Source organism: Aspergillus oryzae, chromosome 2 (genome assembly GCF_000184455.2).
Source record: "Aspergillus oryzae RIB40 DNA, chromosome 2".
Taxonomy (NCBI): Eukaryota; Fungi; Ascomycota; class Eurotiomycetes; order Eurotiales; family Aspergillaceae; genus Aspergillus; species Aspergillus oryzae.
The window spans coordinates 2602804-2624410 of record NC_036436.1 but is presented as its reverse complement, the minus strand read 5'-3'; the positions used below and the strand labels follow the sequence as shown (position 1 = coordinate 2624410).

The following is a 21607-nucleotide window of genomic DNA, read 5'->3' as shown; positions in this document are numbered from 1 at the left end:
CATGATGTGGGGTCGGTCCGCGGCATTACGAGAGAGAAGGAGGCAAAAGCGCCTGTCATCGGGGCGGTAGATGATCAATTAGACTTACTCCAATATGGCGACGGGAGGGAGTTGATGACGTTTGCTTTTGAAGACAGGTGCATTATCCCTGTTGACAAGACGTCAATATTTTTTCACCCCCCTTTCACCATAGCCGCGCCGCGGTTGAGGGAACGGAGTATCTTGTCTCTGTCTCGCTCACTTGCTCATGAGTCAGGTGTTCCAGGATGCCTTGGATGATGGCGTTGTACGGAGAGTAAGGAGACCGATGTATGCTGTTGTTCAAACAGGTGATAGTCCCGATATGTTCACCGGTATTCAATAGCCATCCTCAGATAACATCCCAATTGCAGTGGAGGGATGGACAATAGTATCTGTATAGATAACGGAGGACTTCAGTCCGACCTTCTTACGAACGCGTCTGCACACTTGCATACTTGCATACATAGTGCGTCTCTAGAACGCGGTCTACTAAACAAGGTATTCCGTGCAGAGTAGTTATAAACAGCTGCAGCATCAGGTGCTCTCGACAGGTCGGTCAGAGAAATGTCTGGACCCTGCCGGCCAATTTGGTATTGTTGTGGCTGGGCAGGACCCAGGACTTGAACAAAGGAGCCAGATGGCCACCATTGCTCTTGTTTGAGAACATAAACCAACTGGTGTGTCCTTGATCGACGAGGTAGCATCGAGGGAGCCGGAAGCAGAAGGCATGAATGTGCGTACGCACATTCATTCTCATGTTGATCCCGGCCAGTCCAGCCCTACATATATATAAAAGAGGTTTCAGATGCCCCTTCTCTTCGAATTCCTGATATGCATAGCTTAAAGCTTGAATTGGCGCACAGGTAGCAGTGTCATCAGCTCTAAGGGGTCTAACCGTTTTCAGGGCCAAAGGGATACAGGCGTGACAAGGAGCAGAATACTTGTGTCAGATACGCCCAAATTTTAGATGTCCAACAACAACAATAAAGGACTGCGTACGTAGATCTTCATTATTCAAAAGCTAGATATGTTTCGCCTTATTCACAAATGTTCTGGATCCCTTCAGAAACACCCAAGCGTAACGTCCAAAGTCAAAATAAGACCGAACAAAAACAACAAAGGTAACTGTGTACCTTCGAGCAGTCACATTCCACATATTTGCTCTCGGGCCCGCATCCCCGGCCAACTTTTTTTTGCGATGATCAACATCAACTACAGTAAAACCCCTTTATAAGCATTCAATTGAGCTGGCTGCCTGGATTGCTTATATCGGGGGATTTCTTATATTGAAATATCTATATAGAATAGTGGGAATCAGGATTTTAAGGAGTAAATATACTTTATATTGTATATTTAACGATCTTTCTGCGTAGTTAATGGTATTCTAATAGTAAGGTATAGTGTAATAGAGAAATATATATATTTTAGTTGTTGATGTGTTGTACCGGCGAGATCTTAAATCTAAAAACACTAAAAAGTAGTAGGGCACATGATCTTTACATATTTTTTAAAAAATTATATACTTGGTCAAGAGGATCCACTTTACTCCCTTATAAGCAATTTTGTATGGAGAATTAGACAGATTGATGAAATTTCCCTGTATCGGGGTTTTAAGGAATTTTGTATGGTAATCGATATTAGATTGCTTATAACGCGTAAAGTCCCCATATCGGGGTTGCTTATAACGGTGTTTTACTGTATGTACATAGCTCACTCCCACCCCGAAAGGTCTTAGCATATAGCAAATAGACAGATTGGAAACCTGTCCTTTGTTCGAGAAAATGGAACTAGTGGTCAATTATGTGATCTTGCAGGTTCGCTCTAACCCTCGTCTCCTCCCCTAAAGGCGGATGCAAGGGTTACGCGGATCGCGGGCTAAACCCCGAACAAAGGACGATCTTAGTCAGGGGAGCCGTTAGTCTACAGGTAGCTTCCATGATCCTTGAAACAAGGAGAGGGTTGTTGAAATGGAGAAGAAATTCTCGGGACGACTGTTTTATTTTCCGCAATAGTAAGGTTAGGTACGACGTAGTATTTTTTGTCGTGCTCTGCTCCTTGCACACCATCGAGGGCCGTGTCCTCGTTTTGCCATGCCGGATTCGTCGTCTGTTTGCCGTTTCGAACGTATCGCAACTCATTCCCTCCTTGATGAATGGCACGGACATTGATGATCGCAAGGATTGTTCATTTTTTCCAATTGTCGGTCTATCAACTAGTAATGCATAGGTTGGTGAATTAGGTAAGAGTTGCTGGTCGGTGTAATTGGAAATGTGCTGCACGTTCACGGACAATTTTAAATAGTTACCCCAGGTTTTTTCGATGGAGCTGAATGGATCCCACCATAGCCTCACACCGCTTACAAACTACAGAGTCTGGAGAAGACGGACGTAGAATGCACGAGTATGCATCCCGTAAATGGCGCATGCACTGTAGGACAGGTCCTCGTCCTGGTTCATGGGAAATTTTGCTGGCTGGTCGGCGAGTAAATCAAATATCGGCATCGGTATGGTGGGATGGGGAGGGGAAATCCCTTGATTCATTCGATCTTTCTGCGGGATCAGGAACGAACACCAAAGCAGCGAACAAAATGACAGCTGTGTATCCATACATCGATACGTGCAACCATACGTACATGCCACCGATGTAATCTTAGACGCCTCATTGGGAGGCTCATTTGTCCGAACCACGAACTTAACTTCGTTGCATTGAACTGTGTCCTGGTCTTTGGGAACACAGGAATGCTCTGTTACCTCCCGAGTACCTGCCGATTTGTTGGTCGACTTGATGGACCCGCCGTGTCGATCATATGTACGTTTACGGAATCGAATGGCAAGGGGTTTCCTATGCATTTAATTCAATATATTACATGCAGGTTCAAGAGTCATTTCTGGGTTTATAGTTATACTACAGTGTTGCCCGGTGAATCTGTGGTATCAGTGGGTAATGATCTGTTCGAGATGCGTGTGGTTATGCAGGGAGTACTGTCGATTATTGGACTAAACAGATATTGGAGGTTGTACGAATGACTCGGTAGTATACCACGTATCCCAACCTCAGGGATACCTTGTCCCTGTCCTTAGAGCTTATGCTTGGGTAGCGTCGTCTTTCACTGTCAAAGTCGTAGATTTACCTGCCATTTAATAGGCCTGGAATATTCGATGACCAGGGTCTATGACTTCTTTATGTCGTACGAATGGTACTACCGATGAGTCAGGTCCTTGTTCGTTGAAATCATGTGGAGATGACTCGGCATTTAGTTTTATAAGCACTGGGCTGGGTGTGGTTTGATAAGCATTAGATCGAGTGGATACTGTGGCCGAAACTGTTTTTTTTTTTTTTTTTTTCCATTAGATGACGATGTCTTGCACTAACTCATGCGCTGATGACGATATGAAACTTTTACCCAATGTGTATATCTGTCGAAGCAATTGTTTACTGATGGACGTCATCCGTTATCAAATGGCGCAAATGCTTCTGTCTAGTATTCATGTGCAAATGGCTAATAACAGCATCTCACGTTAAAAGGTAGGGGCTGTCTTGGTTAGATCTGATACTCTTGCCTGTTTCGGCATTTCAATTCTTTCATTGGATAGGTAGATATAGTCGAGGTAAATGAAGGGCAAATAGTAAGGGCCAATGTCGGTTCTCAGTTTACTCTATAAGCGCTTGTGTACTAGTAGGGGGGCTATATTCGCCAATCATGGATATGGAAAACTCCGTAGAGCTTGGATTGTTTTGATGCTACTTGAAATTGATCTTGTCATTAGAGATCCAATAGATATATCATACCACTATACATCATTGTATTTTGAGTAAAGGGTGCTGGCTAGCCACGACTTTAAACTGTGTCCCTTTCCCTAGTCAATATCAGTTAATACTGATCTATTGTATGGAACGTCCATGTCTATATCTGGAGATGCATGCATGAGCTCATGCGTCTCCATCGAGATACTCCACGTTGATCATGAGAACTAGAACATCTCAATCTTACCACGTACTTTTGGCCAGAAACAAAATATACACAAGACAAGAAAAACCTAGACAGCTGTATCCTATATACCAAACATTTCATTACCAATTAAACTACGATAGCCGACGCTTAAAGGGGCGGACACAGAAAAAAAAGTAAATAAGAATGCTGACGAAATGCATCCGATACAATACTTCACCGCAGTCGTGTGATAACAGCGATCAACCAACATGAGAAGTAGCGGTATGGAATGGAACCAGCATTGATAAAAATATGCCCAACTATTTCGCCTGTCGATTGCCCTGCGCACAGCGTCGTTTGACGCCTTTGTCTTCTTGCTGTCACGAGAAAGCGCAAAGGGTTCTTTATTGTGCCGCGGGACGGGATCAGGTCTTAAGCACCGCGAACAGATTCCGGCCACGTCAATGCTCCTCCCCCATCCATGTGATATGGGGGAAGCAAAAATAAATCATGGAGGGCTATTTTCAAGGGGGGTAAAGGCGGTGCTGGCGGCGCCAGATAGGCAGCTATGGAGCGAGGCTTACCAGCAGGCAGGCGCAGGACATCTGGGGGAGAAAAGGAACTGTGCTGATCGGGTGGAGACTTCGGCACTGGGACGGGGGAAAAGACATGAATCAGCTGCGTTTATTGTGGATCGGCTAGGTCTAGAATGAAAATTGGCGTCTAGGTATCATGCAAGTCCAGTCAGGCGGTGGGGATGGGGAGGGGGCAAGTCGTAGTATGAATTGAGAGGTGTCAAATTGTTGTTGTTCTTACCATATGGTAAGCTGCCGCATCAGCCAACGTCGGGTCATCTGAATCTTCGACTTTGTCCCCAGGGGCCATTCTCACTCGCTGTTTCATGGACGATGATCATGATTAGTACCGCGCTTTTCTCTCAAATCGTCCCGGACTAGGCTAATAATAGGCTTACCTTAGGCTCAGGATTCGGACCAGGAAATCAAATCCGTCCGTCCTGATTGACCATGTGGGTTTGATTGGGTGGTGTCGATTAAAGGTAAATAGATTAATGCCTGTGTGATTTAGTACCGTCCTTTTTATCCGCTAAGAATACTCGAAGTAGGAAGGAGAAGATTAGAATAGCACAACTCGTATATACAGTCATCAGTTCTGTTACACAACTCTCTCCTGCATAATCATTCATTATCCGCTACTCTTCGGACAACAACTCCTCAAATGACTTACTGGGACTCTGAGCTGTCAAATTCGTTTTTCTGACAAAGACGAATCGACTGACAACCTACCCGAGGAAATGGTACAGTGGATCTGTCCATCGTGACAGATGATCCCACTAACATGTCCATCTATCTGTATGCAACATCGTATTGCCTGCCCCCCCCTTTCCCACAAGAATGAACCTTTTCTCATCCCTCCACATATTGTATTACCCCTTCACATGTCCCTAGTGGATCAAGACCACGAGTCCGCGGGACAGGGTTTACAATTCCACGCGACGCAAAGCCTCGATGGCGGGACAAGCTAAACGATAGCTACCGACCTGAATACAAAAATGCAGAAAAAAAAAAGGAAGAAGTACTTTTTTCTCCCCTCACACCGGCAAAGCCGGACAAGCGGAATGAAAGAAAAGAACACTCCGTGTGACCTGCTACTGAAAAACTGCCCCTGAATCACGTTACCCCATGATTATGTTTTGTAAACAGTCATCGCTTAATAGTGCTTGGGGCTATGGATTATGCTATCATATATCGTGACAATAAAAGACTTCCATCCCGGCCCGCCCCGTCCTTCCCCATTTAGAAGTAAATTTAAAGCCCTCATCCTTACTAAGTAGTAGGGTATCTAGAGGCCAGAGGCCCGACCCGGAATTTACCGCATCGGAGTATGACGTCGCCTACAATCAAAGTAGATGTACCGAGTACCCTGTACCTAGAAACTACTTGGAATCTGAGCATCGGAGATCCCCGATCGACGATGAACATGAGCTATTACCTTAGCACATGAACCTGGTCTCCCTGCGTCGGCGCGTCGTACTGCACGGTACCGACTACAGAGAAAACCACTACTGTACCATCGTCATCTGACTCCTGCATTGCCAAAAAAAGAAATAGGGCGAAAAGAAAAAGGGACAGGAGTCCTAGTTAATTCCCCGAGGTGACGGTGCCCGAGATGCTGGGACGCGAGTGAAGTACCGTAGTCTGGGGCGTAGGGGAGTCGGATGACTCTGTTGGGGCCAAGAATGTCTTTCATCTATCTTACTTTATTACATATCACTGAGATCGATGAACGGTAATAACCACTCTCGGCCGATCGTCAGTGAGTGGGGGGAGTGTTTGGGAGGTTTTGATGTTAGCCGATGGTTTTGATAAGAGTAGTAATGATGGTTGTTGGTGATGCTGGGAAGGCTACTGGACTCTCGTTAGGCATCTAGAAAGGACCAGGTGATGGATATGGGAACTTTAAGAGGATTGTTGACTTCGATTGGCCATGACTCGCAGTGGCTGTGGCATCTGAATTGGGACGGGTGATTTCGAGTGCTTCACTTCTAAGGTTGTGCAGTAAGTAGGGTACAATGAGATAGGTAGCCTTCTTTCTCAGGACAAGAGAAGGGCGCTGGATGGCAAGTACATGGTGCGGTACGGAAGTCGGCAAGATCTGATAGACCCACGGTATATGGGACAACCGAGGAGGAACATCATTCAAGTTCATTTCTTTCATTCGTTGCAACGGACCTTCTATGTATTCGCCATGTTTTACATAGGCACCAACCAACTAATTACCCATGGCATGAATTGTGTGATATCAACAACCACAACCGAAAGTCTCACTTTTGGCCATCAAAATCGAGTTGTATACAAGAAATCTAGAACTCCTGCTCATCATCACCAGAAATAATGACGTTGTTAATCTACCTTCTGTTAGTTCGTGTTCCATCATGGCTGTAGAGACGCAGAACTCACCTTAAGGACCATACGGCAGAGCTGGGTCGCGAGCAAAAGTTGTTGCCTCTTTCCAATCAGGGGATCAATAGCAAAGTGCTCCCGCATGTCTAAGACTAGGGCATTAGTATCATTCCTACTTTTAAATGATCGTGAAGCGTACCGTTGTTGCCAGTCATCATACAGTCAACTCCCAACCGTGTGTTTTTCTCCTTGACCTGGCGAGATTTGATCGAGGCAAGCGTCTCAATCGGGCTCAGACCGGAGTTCTCAGCGAGTGCCAATGGCACGGCATCCAGGGCATCGGCGAAGGCGCGCATGGCGTACTGCTCAATTCCGGGACTCTGTAGGATTTATTAGACTAGACGTAACCTAAGTCGATGTGTGACATACCTTGACGGCGGCATCTTCCACGGCAATAGAGCAGGCAATCTCAGCAGCACCACCACCATAAACAACGCGGTTGTCTCGCACCAGGTTACGTACAACGCAGAGAGCATCGTGTAGTGATCGCTTAGCTTCATCAATGATCTGAGAGAATGTTAGTATATGTGAAGTGAAATTGATTGTACAGTGAACTGACCATCTTGTTGCTACCACGCACAAAGACAGTGACAGCACGGCTGTTGGCGCAATCTTCAATAACAAGCATCTTCTCGCGGGTGGTACCGAACGTCATTTCCCGGACACTACCTGCTGTTCCAAGCTTCTCTGCATTCAAGTCCTCAAAGCGAGGAACAATACGACCGTTCGTGGCAATAGCAATGAGCTCAATCTCAGGACCACCAACCCAGCGGACGGCTGGGAGATTGTTCTGAAGAAGGAGATGGTTTGCTTCATCATCGAAACCCCATTGACAAATAACCAAGTTGGCTCCAGAGTCTTTCAGGTGTTGGATCATCTCCGTGAACTTCTCTCTTTCATAATCTTGCAGCTTCTTGAACTCCTCAACCGATGTAATGTCAAGCTTATGCTTCGTCTTCGGCTTGGGGGGCTCGAACGGGCAGGTCAAAATTGCCAATTTAGCATCCTTGACTTCATCGGGCATCTGAGGGTGAGAGAAGTCCTTATCGACAATAACACCCTTGACGAGCATAGAATCTTCGAGAGCACCGCCCACTTTTCCGTCGACCTTGATCAACTCGAAATCAACATCTTTACGCTCGAGATCTGCAACGGAGAGGACGGCATCGATAGCGATCTTGGCGAACTGATCATGAGATTTGGAAACACTAACGACCATTAGCATCGGAGACGGGCAATATAACGAAGCTGGAATCACCGTCGTACATTTTGCTGCCCAGACTAGTCTTTGCAACCTTCAGTAGGTTGGAAGTGTCCTCCTTGGTAAAAGGGATCTCGTCACTAATCTTATCGAGCTCTGCAACGGCAATCTCGCAGGCTTGATCATAGCCATCTGCGATCCGAATTGGGTGGATGCCCTTATCGATCAGGTCAGATGCCTGCTCCAACATGGCTGCCGCCAGGACGACAACACCCGTTGTTCCATCGCCGATTTCTTCATCTTGAGACTTTGAAAGTTCTACTAGCAGCTTAGCAACATTGTTTGTGATTTCCATCTTCAGAAACCTCCAAGTTAGCCATCATCAAGTGAACGGCGGCGGCACTGAGGACGAACCTGGGACAGAATGGTTGCGCCGTCATTGGTCACGGTGATATCGCCATCTGGGGAAATAAGAATCTTGTCAAGACCACGAGGACCCTATATCGCTCTTAGATGCTGTCAAAAAGGCAATTCCACGTCCAAATCATACCAGAGAAGTCTTGACAATGTTGGCAACGGTTTTGGCCGCAACAATATGTGATTTCACAGCATCGGTGCCGTGTTGTCTCTTCTTCTTTCCCTGGCTATCAAAATCCATCATATCAGCTATTTGCCCTGAGAGAATTGTAATCCTCCGCATATTAAAAGTGTTGGTCCGCAACGTACTCTCGAACGACGATGAACGGCCGGCCCTGTTCATCTTTCATCACAGAAGCTGTCGGACTGTCAGCGGAGACTCCGAAGGCATATGATCATTGATATCACGGCAAGATTCTACCTTGAGACAAATCAAGCTCTATATAGAGGAGATTGAAAACGTTAGTACATCGACTTCCAATGAGGGGCACGGAAGACATACGCATCGCCATTTTGTCGGTCTGCCACACGGCAGGAGTCCAATTTCAAAAAATTTGGAGAACGCAAGACACGCAACGGTAGTTTAAGAATGGTTCCCCAGAGTACGTTATCAAAGCGACGTGGGGAGTTCAGGGGCCTGTACACTCTTTCACACTGGACGGGGTCTTTTTTAGAAATTCTGGAGATGTTCTGATGTCCCAGTTGGGCTAGTGAGCTTCTTTCCATATCGGGTATAGCGCCAATTCACATTCACGCGACTGCGCGACTCGCCCGTTCTAAGTAGCACTGAAAGCAACCATTATCATCAATTCCTTCTGAGCGCCAGTCTCCATAAGGTTGACATAGCAATATATTCTAGCAAGTTCTGAATCACATTTGCCAAGCTGTTTTCTCGAATTCTCGCACTCACGTCTTCTTTTCGCCGAACAATGCCGCGTATGTGATAAATTTACTTGGTCGCACTTGAGATCCCGCGTAGAGTTGACAATCGCATAGCGCCCGTAGAAAACCTTTCCGACGACGAGTCGACCGGAGAATCTATCCCTTATAATGACGCGAAAGAAGACCGTGACTCAGGCGCCGAAAACCAGGAAGACAATGATGAGGAGGTGGAGGAGGAAGATGAGGAGGGCGTGTGAGTTACGATGCGCAGCGACCACTGACGATCGGCGCTGACAGGAGCAGCTATGTCGTTGAAAAGATTCTCGGTCATGACTTCGCCAAGAATGTGCGCATAATCATACCTTCTCGCATCGCATTGTCGCAAATAGAGTTACCATAGCTAATGCTGAGATAGGGAACTCTCCTCCTGCAAGTGAAATGGAAAGGCTACGATGACCCTGCAGATGAGACCATGGAGCCGGAGGAGAACCTGCTGTATGTTTCTGCCTGGCTTTTGGAATCCGTCTTATATACCAATTGATTTCTACTAGGGAGGGCGCAAAAGATCTGGTAGAAGAATACTACCGTGCCCAAGGTGGTCGGCCTGAGAAACCCCAACGGGGCAAGCGCAAGTCCATGACTGGGCCAAAGCAGACAACAGAGAAAAGTGAACCTAAAAGGCGAAGAAAGTCCCGAGCGGAAGCTGCCACCGAAACTCCAGATGAAGATGATGATCTGCCTAATTGGGTTCCCCGGTCCAAGAACTGGGAGAACGAGGTGCAAAGTGTTGACACAATTCTGCGCGATGCGGAAACTTCGACGTTAATTGCATATCTCCACTGGAAGAACGGAAAGAAGTCCAAGGTCTCCCTTGAGACCTGTTATGAGAAATGCCCCAGAAAGGTAAGTTTACCGGTCCCATATATGCTTTGAGATACTAATGTTTAAAAGATGCTCAAATTTTACGAGGAGCATTTGTAAGTTGTCTGATTTAGATGAGCAAAGCCGCCTGATTCTAACCGTTATTAGGGTTTTTAAGGAAGGTTGAGTTTATTTTATACTAACATTCTTTGTTAAATTCCCCTTTTTTTTGTCCCTTTCTAACCTCGATGTGTAATTGGTTTAATTCAAGATCCCTGTCTAATATTGTCGGGAGGTGAGAGGCAGTATTTTTTTCTAGATAGTACTGTTTGATCACAGTGCATAAATGGGTGTTCCGCTGGTGTTTTCAATTGATCTATGAACTCTGTTGGCAGTTGGTATCTTTGGGAAATGGAAAATAACAGGAAGGGGAAAGAGAGGAAAACAGAAAACACAAAAAAAGTCATCAACCTAACACCTCAGGGTTCCCACATATTTTTACAGCATCCCGAAGAACGTTATATCTCCGTCGACGATTATTGTACTTTTAAGTCTCCTCGATGTATGTATGCCGTCAGAATCTCAGCTGTCTATGTCATCGAGGCCAGCAGCTCTTGCCATTCCAAGATATTCCCACCGACTGTTAAAGGCATCCGAGCCATGCTTCTTCAAGACCTGTTCGATAGTTCGCGTCTCTTTCGCCTCAAGACACCTGTCGTCTTCAGCGGTCCACACTCCAGGCATATTGTCGGGAATGCCTTTTCCTGCGATCAGATAGTCTAGGACCTGATCGGCAAGATACGGGTCCATGCTAGTGCAGCGTAAAGCCTCGATTATTTGCTCCTCGTTTTCTGCTCTCCCTGTTTGCAGACGATGATCAATCCACGTGTCGATGTCTTGCTCTGGCGGCTCTTCAGGCTCGGGTTCTGGGCTTGAAGGTAAGAAAGGCAGTTCTAGAAACAAGGGATCAATGGCGTTTTCTGGATCATGGTCCGAGGTCTCTGTCTTGTCGTATTGTACAGGCTCTGATATGTTCGTGACAGGGTCGTGAGCGATATGTGCCTCATTATCAACTGAGATTGAGGATGTTGGAGTCCTTTCAAGATGTGGAGATTTGCTTTGTTGTGCATGTATCATAGTGGGAATCAATTCTTTGGGTGTCTTGTCAATCGCTCTCCTCTTTTGACTCGTAAGGTGTACTCCATTCAATTCGAGATCAGGGTTGTGTTCCGGTGTACGTTTTCGTTTCTTATCACCTAGCATATGGATAACGGGATTATCGTCCTGGGATTGCATCCTATGTGATCTTGGTGAGGATTGCTCTCTTTTTGTGGCTTGCTGGTTGCCGTCCTTCTCAGCGGACGCGGGAGGATTTGGTTTTGGCATACCTCCCGGACGTGGGAGCCCACGAAGCCTTCTTCGATATCGGTCACGATATGACTGATAGGTGTGGCGGGGGTTCTGTATAGAATGAAATGTAAGACTCCAAAGATGGGATTCACATGAGTCTGGTATCAGGAGGTAAATTACCTGCGTAGCTAATTCCTGGTAAATTTTATTGCCTCCTATGGAGGCGTTGGGGTCTTTCTCATACTCTGCCATCCGATCCCATAGCCACTGGTCATCTTCCAGAGTATATGGGATCGGATGACTTCTGGTTGGAATATTTGTGGCCCCGACAGGGCGAGCCGCGGATGGTCCAGCTCTATGATTCTGGAGATCCTCCAGCTTTCCATTACGAACAGACCACTCAACGAACCGATACGAATACCTGCCAAATAGTCAGCAGGAGTAAAAGAATTTCAAGGAAAGAAAGGTTAGGATAGGAAAAGCTCAAGAAATATACAGTCAACTCACGTGTCCGGTGGAAGATTTTTTCTGGTATGGTCAACCAACTTGATATCCGCATCCTTCTCATGGAGCCTTACGACACCAGCATGTTGCTATATACCCATCAGATGAAAAACGCGGGTATGATTGCAACTGAAGGTAATTACCTCAATAAGGTCTTTGAATCTACTTCGTTGGGGAACATTGTGTGATAACCAGAATTGCTTCCCCTGGAACAGTGGACCAGGAGAAGCCATAGGGTTTTTCTTCCCCATGACACCGTTCACTAACTTTCGTCTCAGGAAGCTATATCCTGCCTAATACAGGAATCCAATCATCCCCTGCTCCTGATTAAAGGTACGGGCTATCAACCGCGTTTGTGGTACGCGTGATCACGTGTAGATATGCCAGTGAAGGTTTCTATATGCGCCAAAAGGTACGTTGAATATGAGATGTTACTCAGTTAGGTTCAAAGGATACTTGTCTGTAGCGTAAGTTGTTCCAAAACCTAAACCAGGCGCCTTAAAAACCAGGGGTGTGGCTGTCTCAGTATAGAAAGAGCCATGGGTCGTGCTCAGCAAGGTGGTACATTCTAATATAGTCCTATATTTCTTTAGAAAGCCAGTATTATCACAGTTCTGGGGCGGTAGCTTAGTGGTAGAGCGCAAGATTGCAATATACATAAAACATTGCGATTATCTTGAGGTCGCCGGTTCGATCCCGGCCCGTCCCTCGTTTCTTTTTTTCCCCTCTCAAACACCTCTTCCATTAATTAGATAGAGTTTAAAAAGATAGTCCATCCATGTTTAGAAAATATATATATATATATATATATCTATTCTGCTGTACAGAGGAGTGCTTACTTACGACATTGTATTTCTCCAGTGAGATGAAAACAATTTGAAATGACCTGAAAGCCTGTCACGTGTAGATTGTAGATAACTCCTCTATACAGTCCATCCTGAACCTGGACTTGGCTTTTTTAACTACCCCATATATATATCGTCGTTCCCACTATCATGTCTACCGCGTAGTGCCGAGGCTTAGACTCATCCCGTCTGCGTCGGCCAACGGGTATATTGGATCCAATATACGACTAGCGTACCAAACAAACAACCATGGGGCTCCTGAGGACTATCGCTTTAGTTATTCTAGGCATTTCGGGCTTCACATTTGTCGCGCTTTTTGGGAAGTTGCCTGCATTCCGGTAAGGTGACGAGGCCTGTTTTGATTGCAATGACTGAACGTTTCACACAGCAAAACCCCTATTGGCTTACTGCATAGGGTTGTTTGCATATATATTCCGAGTGCAATATCTTCCCTTGATGCTCATCTGTTAGACGGTCGACTTGTGTACTGTTGGAATACATCTGGTAGCTATATATTCCACGAGAATCATCCCCTTGTGCTTGTAAGTTTCTTGCTCAATGGATCATCCCCCCACGCTTTGTTGATATCCCCAATAGATATTCTTTGCGTCGCTCCTCATAACAGGGCAATGCATGTTCATCCCAAGTGCATGGCCCAGGGTCTCCACAGCCCATAGGCTCTGCATGCCCATTGCTGCCACGTTGCCATATCTCTTTCTCTATAAGAGCATTGTCACAAAATCTTTCATCACACCCAAAAACCACGCGCAAGAAATGGAACGCTATCCTTATGATAAAGTCATCTTTCACCCAGGTCGCTACTGCAGTACATGTGAGTTTGACAAGCCGGCACGGAGTAAGCATTGCAGCTTCTGCAGGGCATGTGTTTCTCGACACGACCACCATTGTGTATGGCTGATGAATTGCGTCGGACTGAATAACTATCGCTATTTTCTGGCCCTAATTATTTCACTCTCTATAATGCTGATCTACGGTTCATGCATTGGCTTCTCCCTTCTGTCTCAGTCGTGGGAGGAGTTGATCCCGCTAGACTCACCGTTGCGGACAACAAGACAGAGTTGGACAATGTCTTTCAACGTATGGACTATTGTGATTTCGACAGATCTCCGTATTGGGGGCGTTACATCGTTGATGTTCATGACAGCACCGTTGGCGATGGCTTTTCTCGTATACCACACCTACCTTATCTGGGCTGGCATGACGACAAATGAGAGCGCGAAGTGGTCTGATTGGAAAGAGGATGTCGCTGATGGTATGGTATTCAAATCTACTAAGGCGGAGGCATATGGAAACTCGCCTTTGCTGCGCGAATATCAAAGCCCGCAAACATCCTGGCCGGTAAATAGTGACCAGGTGCTTGTTCTTACGGAAGGTGAGCCACCGAGAGTGGGCTTCGTATTCTCACTCGATTCCAATGAGATTAGGCAGCCCAATGATGGGGAGGCACCTATTGATCATATATGGACCCCAGTGCGCAGTATGAGGGAGATTGACAATATCTATGATCTTGGATTTTGGGATAATCTACGCCACTCCTTTGGATTACCTGCTCGGCGGAAGATGTCATAGGATTCTACATGGATAACATACTCAAATATATGGATACGTTTAGTTACTTAGTAGCTTGACTAAATCCTTTGAGCATTACTAGTACTGCTATATTAGTTAGCACCCTATGTCTTTTACATTTGAGGCAGTTGGCCAATCATATTGCGCGACATACTTGATGGAGTCGGCGGGACCGGAGCCGGAAAAATTCACTTTTCAATGCGGCGTTTCTGTCTTCCCCGCCCAATTTGTTATCCTAAGTCAACGACTTTTGTCGCATAGTGTTTGTGAGCTTCCTCACAGGTCCTGTCAAGATGGCTGACCGGAATTCTGCGGACATAAAGCCAAAATGTACCCCAGCCGAGCTCATGCTGAAGGTCATCCTGACGGGAACATTAAGTCACTATGAGACTCGCGGGATGATTGACGATAAACGCCTCGAGCATATGTTATCTGCCGGGAAGCAGATCTTGTACAAGACACACCAGGAGAGCGATGTTAGGTAGTGCTCCTTTCACTTTCTGGTCCATATAATCGCTTCGCTATCTATATACTAATTTTATTCTCGTGATAGACATAATCTAGGCCTGTCACCAGACATTTGGCAGGGCTTTACGGACGTTTTGACAAAAGCAATCCCCGTTTTAGAATCACAGTCATTTGCATGGAAATGCCCTCCGACTGCGAATTACGACCATTCTTCCTCGAACTTGATAGCCTACAATTACTTTTCGCTTGTCAAGGATATCGAACGTCTAAATGATCTGTGTACGATCGCCCGCAACCTCCTCGCAACAACAAAGAAAGCACAGAATATGGCGGCGGAAAAAGGCTTCGATCAAAGGATTCTAGCATTGGTAGACACGTGTGTTAGAGTGACTGCCCGCGGGTTCGACGGTGAAACGAATGCAAGGAATGAAGAGCGCTGGCAGAAAGTGGTCAATCTCTACAAGCGCTTGTTGATCACATGTCTTCAATTCCTGCACAACTTTATCATGCACAATGAACAACGAAAAATGGTACTCTGGTTGGATCTTTTCGGATACCACTCCACTGGAGATTCGAATATCATTCAACCTAGAGAGCCGCTAGACCCGGCCAGTGGTCAGCCTGAGGGAGCGGCGCCAATTGTCAAGACTGGTGAGAGAATAGTGAATCCCCCTATTAGGGCTCTTTACGACCAGACGGCAGAAGACTTGCTCCTGGAGACTATCTCTAACTTCCCGAGAGAGCCAGCGACGATCAAAGAAGAAGCAGCAATGTTACTTCTCGCAAACATTAAAGACCACATGGAGAAGCTTCTTGGGCGTGACCTAACAGCAATTCAAGAAATGGGCAAGGATCCGGAGCAAGTCAAAGAGATCCGTGCTGCTCTTACGGCGATACTAGGTGCAAAGGTTGACGGATTCTCGGACCTTCAAGACAGAGCTAAAGATCTGCCACCCGCCCTTCCCGAAGACGAGCCGCCGCGCAAGAAGGCCATACTTACAATAGATCGAAGCACGACGGCCGGATTCCCGCGTATCTGCTGGGCTGACCTGCCCGACCTCAACGCCTATGGTGCCCTTGCTGCAGGGGATGCGACCATCATGGAGGAAGATACAAGCATGCCGCGGTCGGCTCAATCTGCTGCTGAAACGCTCCAGGAAGCGAAGGATGAGCTGATGGCACGACTTCAAGAGTCATCTCAGATTGGGGGCGACGGCGATCAGGACTATGACACCGGCGATGCAGGAACAGTTGGCGACGACGATTCACGTAGCCTTGAGGCTGTGGCAGATGGAAGCATGGAAGAAGAAGAGGAAGAAGATGATGAGGATGATGACGATTATCGAGGCCGCCCAGGTGATCAACAACGTGGTCTATTGACGGACATCCCTCTTGTCCTGGGTCCCGCAGAGATAGAGGCGCTTCCGATGATTATTCAGGCTGGTATAGTCGACAGCTTCGGATTGAAGGGAGGAGAGAGAACTGGCTCAAGGAATATGCAGGCCCTTAGATGCCACATTCTGCTCACTCAGGAGACAGGACGAAATCTACTTCGGGAACTCTTGATCTTCATCGCCGCATGGGACTTACCCGACGATGAACTCTATTTCAAGATGATGGTGCAGATTATGGACGCAGTTTTAAGGAACGGCCTTATGTCTCATGCCTATTCAGACTTCGGCCAAACCAAGGACATAATCTCTCCAGCTCAGGCGGTCGTCGTAAAGATTCTCACACATATATTCAGGGCTAAATACTCCCCCGCTTCTGTCACAGGATCAACGCAAGCCAACACAACGAAGAACCCAGCACCGCTCTCTAGGGTCGATATTCTCACAGTCCGCTACATCTTCACCATCTTCCGCGGCAACATCATTCCAGAAACCTGCGCCTTGATCTACCTTCAAGGCCAGATCCGTGCTGGACGGGCGCTCCCTGAGGACTTCCCACTGAACCTGTGGGATATGGAACGGGTCTACGAAGGTGTCTATCAGTTCCTGGAATTTTTCGCCGTCCTTACCGAAAACAACGACTGGAAGAACCTTCTAGTCAAGTGGGAGATTGTCTACGATTTAGTTACCTTGATTAAGGAACTTGAAGCAAGCATTCCCAAGGGGCAATTGAGCCAGTTGTCACTCGGGCCCCGTAGCCCTTCGAAGGAGTCTCAACCGAACACAATTCCTGGGCCAGTTGCGGTTGAACGACCTTATGACCCGAGTGATCCGGACCCAGTTGATGGCGGTGCTCCCTCTAGAGCTGAGTCGCCCCCGATAACCGAAGACCCGTCCGAATTCGAATGGAGAAACCTCAAAAAGCTTGTCGTGCTCGTGCTCTCGTCCCTGGTGTGGAAGTGCCCAGAGGTCCAAGACCAAATCCGTCGGCATGGCGGCGTCGAGACCATCCTGTCTTGCACCAACTTTGACGCGCACAACCCCTACATCAAAGAGCATGCGGTGATGTGCTTGAAGTTCTTGTTGGAGGGTAACCGCGAAAACCAAAAGCTCGTAGAAGAGCTAGAGGCACGTGAAGTAGTAAAAGACGAGAACGGACTACTCGAGAGGAGCGGGTTCGAAGCCGTGATTGACAAGACTGGCAAACTGGCAATCCGACCCAAGGACGGGACCGGAGAAAAGAGATAATTTGTAGACAGACTGTGACTTTAGTCCTTTCTTTCGCACATCGAGTATTAGCATAGATAGAAAGAAGTATCATGCAATGATAATGGCCTCATGAATCATCAAACATATCATGATAATATTCTCCCCAATATCAAAAAACCCCAGCACCCCCAAACTCCCCAGCCTACTAACATAACGAGCAAACCACCACATCCCCATCTAACCATACATACCATCCCACTCTTCCTCATCATCCTCAACCGGCTTCTTCCTCCTAGCCTCAGCCTTCTCCCTCTCTTGCTTCGCAAAATCCGTCCGATCAAGCGGACACGTCCCCCTCAACCTCAACCACGGCCGCACGCACTCCAGATCAAAAAGATGCGTCGAATGGCAAGGCAACCGCACCACAAGCGGATACTGATCCTCCAAAAACGCATTCCCGCAAATCGGACAACTCTGCGACGGCTTCAATGACGCCTTGGGCACACGGTCGAGAACTACCCCCAGCCTAGCATCAGCACTAACCCAACCGCAACTTCACAACAAAAAAGATAGAGAAGAGGATACGCACCATCGCAAAACTCCTCACTAACACCCTCGACCTCCCGCGGGGGCGTCTCGGCTGAGCTCAGCAAGCTCTGAATCATCTGCGTCAGGAGGTCATTATCGCCTTCGCCGGAGGTGGGTACGCTGTGATCGCCCTCGCGGCGCATCAGGTCGAAAGCTTCGGCGAGGGAATAGAAGGCTGCGCTCACGTCGCGCGGGACGGGGACGGCATGTTCTCTTGTGCGGGCTTCGTCGGGGCTTATTTCGGAGAGGGTCGCGAAGAAGGTGGAGAGGTCGGGGCGGCGGCGGTGGGTTGAGGGCGTTGCTGTGCCCGGGTCTGTTGTATTGTGTTCGACTGTTTTTCTTCGTTAGGTTTGGCTTGTTGTTGGGTTAAGGGGACGTGGGGTCGTACCTTCGTAGGTGGACATTTTGGTTGTTGGTGTTGAACTTGTGTTTGAGGGGAGGGGTTGAAGTGACGAGGGGCGCGGGGTCGAGCCCGGGTTCCCTGGCTGTTTGGTGTCTTCGTTTGAGAGACAGGTTTTGATTCTGTGTAGGTCGTGTCGGGAGGAAAGGAAGAGGGAGTGAATTGCAATGGGCTGCGGACTTGTTATATGCTGATTGTTCGGTGAGGTTATGCGGAGGCAGCAACCGATAACGCGTTTTGGTGGTTCGGTGCGGAGGTCGAAATTCTATTCGGGTTACGGCCCATGGACACAATGGGATTAAAGGCACCACATGACGTGCTGGTAGTGTGTATATATATCTTTCCAACCAATTCAATATTTTCGACCTCAAATATAAATGACTTTATACGAAATTCAACCGCAGTATCGTGTTGTTGTAGAAGCACATGAGCTATATATTTGGCCTAAGATATACTGAAGTGCGAAAGAAATCCTTCAACGATATCTCATTATAGTCATCAATAATTGAAATCTTCATATACTATTTCTTTCCCAGCAAGCCAATCCAACACGGAACTCTTTAAAGAAGGACCGCCACAGAAATACCATACGTCTGCTAAGGACAGATCTAGATCTTTAGCTTGCATTCGGCGACGTTCGACTTGTGCTCCAGATGCGACTAATGTCGCCAATTGTTCAGTAGTTTTCTCATCATGAGGCTCAGGCCCAGTTATAAAAAGGCTTGTGCCGTGGGGTAACTGAGGGAATCGATTGAATGTGTCCAAAATTAGACCGAGGTCGCGAATGGAAATAGTCCAGAATAAACGTAAGTGACTGACATCGAGATCCGGAAGTTGTGCAAGAAGTGGCGTTATTCCGATACCCCCGGCTATGAAGGGAATTTTGCCATGCTCGCTTGGTGTTTTCACGTAGAAGTCACCGCCGAAGCCTTTCAAAGGTACCTCCAAACCCGCTCGCTCGTTGGTTCTGAAAAGGTAATCGGTTACATTACCGTGTCTCCGAGCAGTTATCTCGAACTCTGTAGAGCGGTTAAGTGCTGGGTACGACGAAACTGTGAAAGTTCGGACATAGTCATCATTGATACTCGATGGGTCATCATCTTTCATGTGGCTATACCCCATGTCCAACTCTTCTTGGAAGGAGAGTGTAGCATATTGCCCAGGCGTCCATGTCCCAATCTTCGATGGATCTGATATTTGAAAACGAAACCGGCATATTGTCGGGGTAAGTAATTCCTTCTTTACCAGCATAGCTGTAACAGACGATTTTTCATCTCCTATAGCAGCAGGGCTAGCCTTTTCTGTGGCCAAATATCGTACACCCGGATTGTATGGAGATTTTGCTCCTGCAACGCCACGAAATGATAATGACTGTTCTACGTACCGGGCTGCGGTGACAGTCACTTTCACAGCCAGGTTCGATCGTGGAAGGAGAGCGGCGGCCTCTTTCCCCACCAAGACCTCAGTTTGTCCAGTGACGTACAACGCATCTCCTGTTTCAAAATCCGGAAAGACAAAACCCGCCAAAGGCGTTGTTTGAAGGTTGCCCAGAGTTTGATACAGGCGATTACCGGAATACTCTGGATAAGCAAATACGGCTCCGTTGGGCTCGTTAGATATAACACGGACAAATCCTGGAGGTCCACCACGGATGTTGGTATCCATATCCACATCTCCATGTCGTGAAGATATGAACAGTGTATCTGCATGATCAAGGAGCTTCAGAGCGCCAGAAGGCAATTGAGGGGATTCAGAGATTAATCTTGGAGTAGGCAGAGCCGGGGTAATGTTCCTAATATTTATATACTTGGGACAATTGCCTACAGTTGTAAGTACCTCATGGCTATAGTCTTTCAATTCCAATTCTTACCAAGACTTGCTTCTATTTGCACAAGCAAATGCGCAAACCCTACCCTGCTGGAGTCAATATGGTTCTCTTCGTCCACTTGTATCGATCCAGTGATTTTCCTTCCAAAAAGCTTTGCTCTTTTGCGGGTCGCTAGATCGACAACTAAGCCAGAGACCAACTGCCCGGACTCCCCTGAGCTGTTATGTAGTAGTATATCTGCTAGAGGGTCGTGCTTGCTATCAACAGGAGTCCTAATCTCGATTTTCGATTGAGAAGTTGGTTTGGCGAAGCCTACTTCACCACCCCAAAGCGTTGACCAAGGCCGGCCCTCTCGATCAACGGCACCGATAGCAAGCAAAGGCGAGTTTAAGAGCAAATAAGTTGCCCCGTAACTTAGAGAAGGAACTGTGGGGTTGATAATAGGTGGAATACGCAGCAAACTGCGCATTTGTATTTCACCATCATGCCAGGGAAGAGTATCAGTTAGAAGGGACGCCATTGATTGATGTGTTGATGCTATAAAAAGAAGAATAGAATTCTCATCACGAGCTATAATATCATTGATACCAATGACAGAGATACCGTGGAGGGCTTTTGTGTTAATATTGACGAAAACGATTGGATTGGTCAGCACCTGAAACTAGACCTTTGACTGGATCATAATTTAGTACGAGTGTGACATGAGTACTACTCCGTAAGCAAGCATCATTTTCATGAATAATCGTCTCCAAATACCGATGGCTCGGCAGGCGGGGAAGAAGTTTGCACTGTTTGATGGCAGATTGGCAGTTGGACAGTTGCAATGGATGCCTAAGGGGGTTTTGACATGTCATGTGATTGTGGCCCTGGATAGCACGTGTAAAATAAAAAATAATGGCGATTGTTCAGAATCCATTTGTTCCATATTATCCGGAAAACAAACTAGCCCAGGCCGGCACAGTACTCTGAACAATCATACAGGTACTTAACTTCTTGAAGACCGTTTTAATGACTGGGGGCAAAAACCACCTCAGCAACAATCGTCATCGTATTTGACTATGCCACTAGTGGACTCCATTCTTGTGGCTGGCTTCTTTCTTTAGCAACACCCGCAGTGGAGCCAAAGATCGGCCACAGAGG

At 47.0% G+C, this 21607-nt stretch overlaps 8 protein-coding genes and 1 non-coding gene across 9 annotated transcripts; 5 read left to right on the top strand and 4 right to left on the bottom strand.

Moving 5' to 3' along the window:
- Positions 1-6873: 6873 nt before the first annotated feature.
- Positions 6874-9063, bottom strand: AO090003000198 (chaperonin-containing T-complex subunit CCT5; the record flags this gene model as incomplete). Its single annotated transcript, XM_023234780.1, has 10 exons — positions 6874-6885; positions 6931-7025; positions 7073-7253; positions 7303-7440; positions 7493-8141; positions 8200-8489; positions 8549-8632; positions 8685-8778; positions 8861-8930; positions 9054-9063. The coding sequence occupies 10 exons, from the start codon at positions 9061-9063 to the stop codon at positions 6874-6876; spliced, it is 1623 nt and encodes a 540-aa protein (XP_023089867.1).
- An 842-nt stretch (positions 9064-9905) lies between these two features.
- AO090003000197 (uncharacterized protein) lies at positions 9906-10481 on the top strand (the record flags this gene model as incomplete). Its single annotated transcript, XM_001819363.3, has 4 exons — positions 9906-9928; positions 9985-10336; positions 10385-10410; positions 10463-10481. The coding sequence occupies 4 exons, from the start codon at positions 9906-9908 to the stop codon at positions 10479-10481; spliced, it is 420 nt and encodes a 139-aa protein (XP_001819415.3).
- A 395-nt stretch (positions 10482-10876) lies between these two features.
- Positions 10877-11431, bottom strand: AO090003000196 (putative transcription factor Rap1; the record flags this gene model as incomplete). Its single annotated transcript, XM_001819362.3, has 1 exon — positions 10877-11431. One exon carries the CDS (start codon positions 11429-11431, stop codon positions 10877-10879), a length of 555 nt encoding a protein of 184 aa, XP_001819414.3.
- Positions 11432-12764: 1333 nt separating this feature from the next.
- Positions 12765-12857, top strand: AO090003t00004. The gene has a single exon. It is a non-coding gene; the product is annotated as a tRNA-Cys (tRNA).
- Positions 12858-13974: 1117 nt separating this feature from the next.
- Positions 13975-14583, top strand: AO090003000195 (uncharacterized protein; the record flags this gene model as incomplete). The annotated part of the gene is made up of 1 exon (XM_023234777.1): positions 13975-14583. The coding sequence occupies one exon, from the start codon at positions 13975-13977 to the stop codon at positions 14581-14583; it is 609 nt and encodes a 202-aa protein (XP_023089866.1).
- Positions 14584-14740: 157 nt separating this feature from the next.
- On the top strand, positions 14741-15068 carry AO090003000194 (uncharacterized protein; the record flags this gene model as incomplete). Its single annotated transcript, XM_023234776.1, is given in 2 exon segments — positions 14741-14849; positions 14866-15068. 2 exon segments carry the CDS (start codon positions 14741-14743, stop codon positions 15066-15068), a joined length of 312 nt encoding a protein of 103 aa, XP_023089865.1.
- A 309-nt stretch (positions 15069-15377) lies between these two features.
- Positions 15378-17690, top strand: AO090003000193 (Ataxin-10 homo-association domain-containing protein; the record flags this gene model as incomplete). The annotated part of the gene is made up of 1 exon (XM_001819359.3): positions 15378-17690. One exon carries the CDS (start codon positions 15378-15380, stop codon positions 17688-17690), a length of 2313 nt encoding a protein of 770 aa, XP_001819411.3.
- Positions 17691-17797: 107 nt separating this feature from the next.
- Positions 17798-18643, bottom strand: AO090003000192 (uncharacterized protein; the record flags this gene model as incomplete). Its single annotated transcript, XM_023234775.1, has 4 exons — positions 17798-17853; positions 17903-18166; positions 18241-18570; positions 18628-18643. The coding sequence occupies 4 exons, from the start codon at positions 18641-18643 to the stop codon at positions 17798-17800; spliced, it is 666 nt and encodes a 221-aa protein (XP_023089864.1).
- Positions 18644-19930: 1287 nt separating this feature from the next.
- AO090003000191 (putative oxidoreductase, FAD-binding) lies at positions 19931-20987 on the bottom strand (the record flags this gene model as incomplete). Its single annotated transcript, XM_023234774.1, has 3 exons — positions 19931-19940; positions 20024-20342; positions 20510-20987. The coding sequence occupies 3 exons, from the start codon at positions 20985-20987 to the stop codon at positions 19931-19933; spliced, it is 807 nt and encodes a 268-aa protein (XP_023089863.1).
- Positions 20988-21607: the final 620 nt, after the last annotated feature.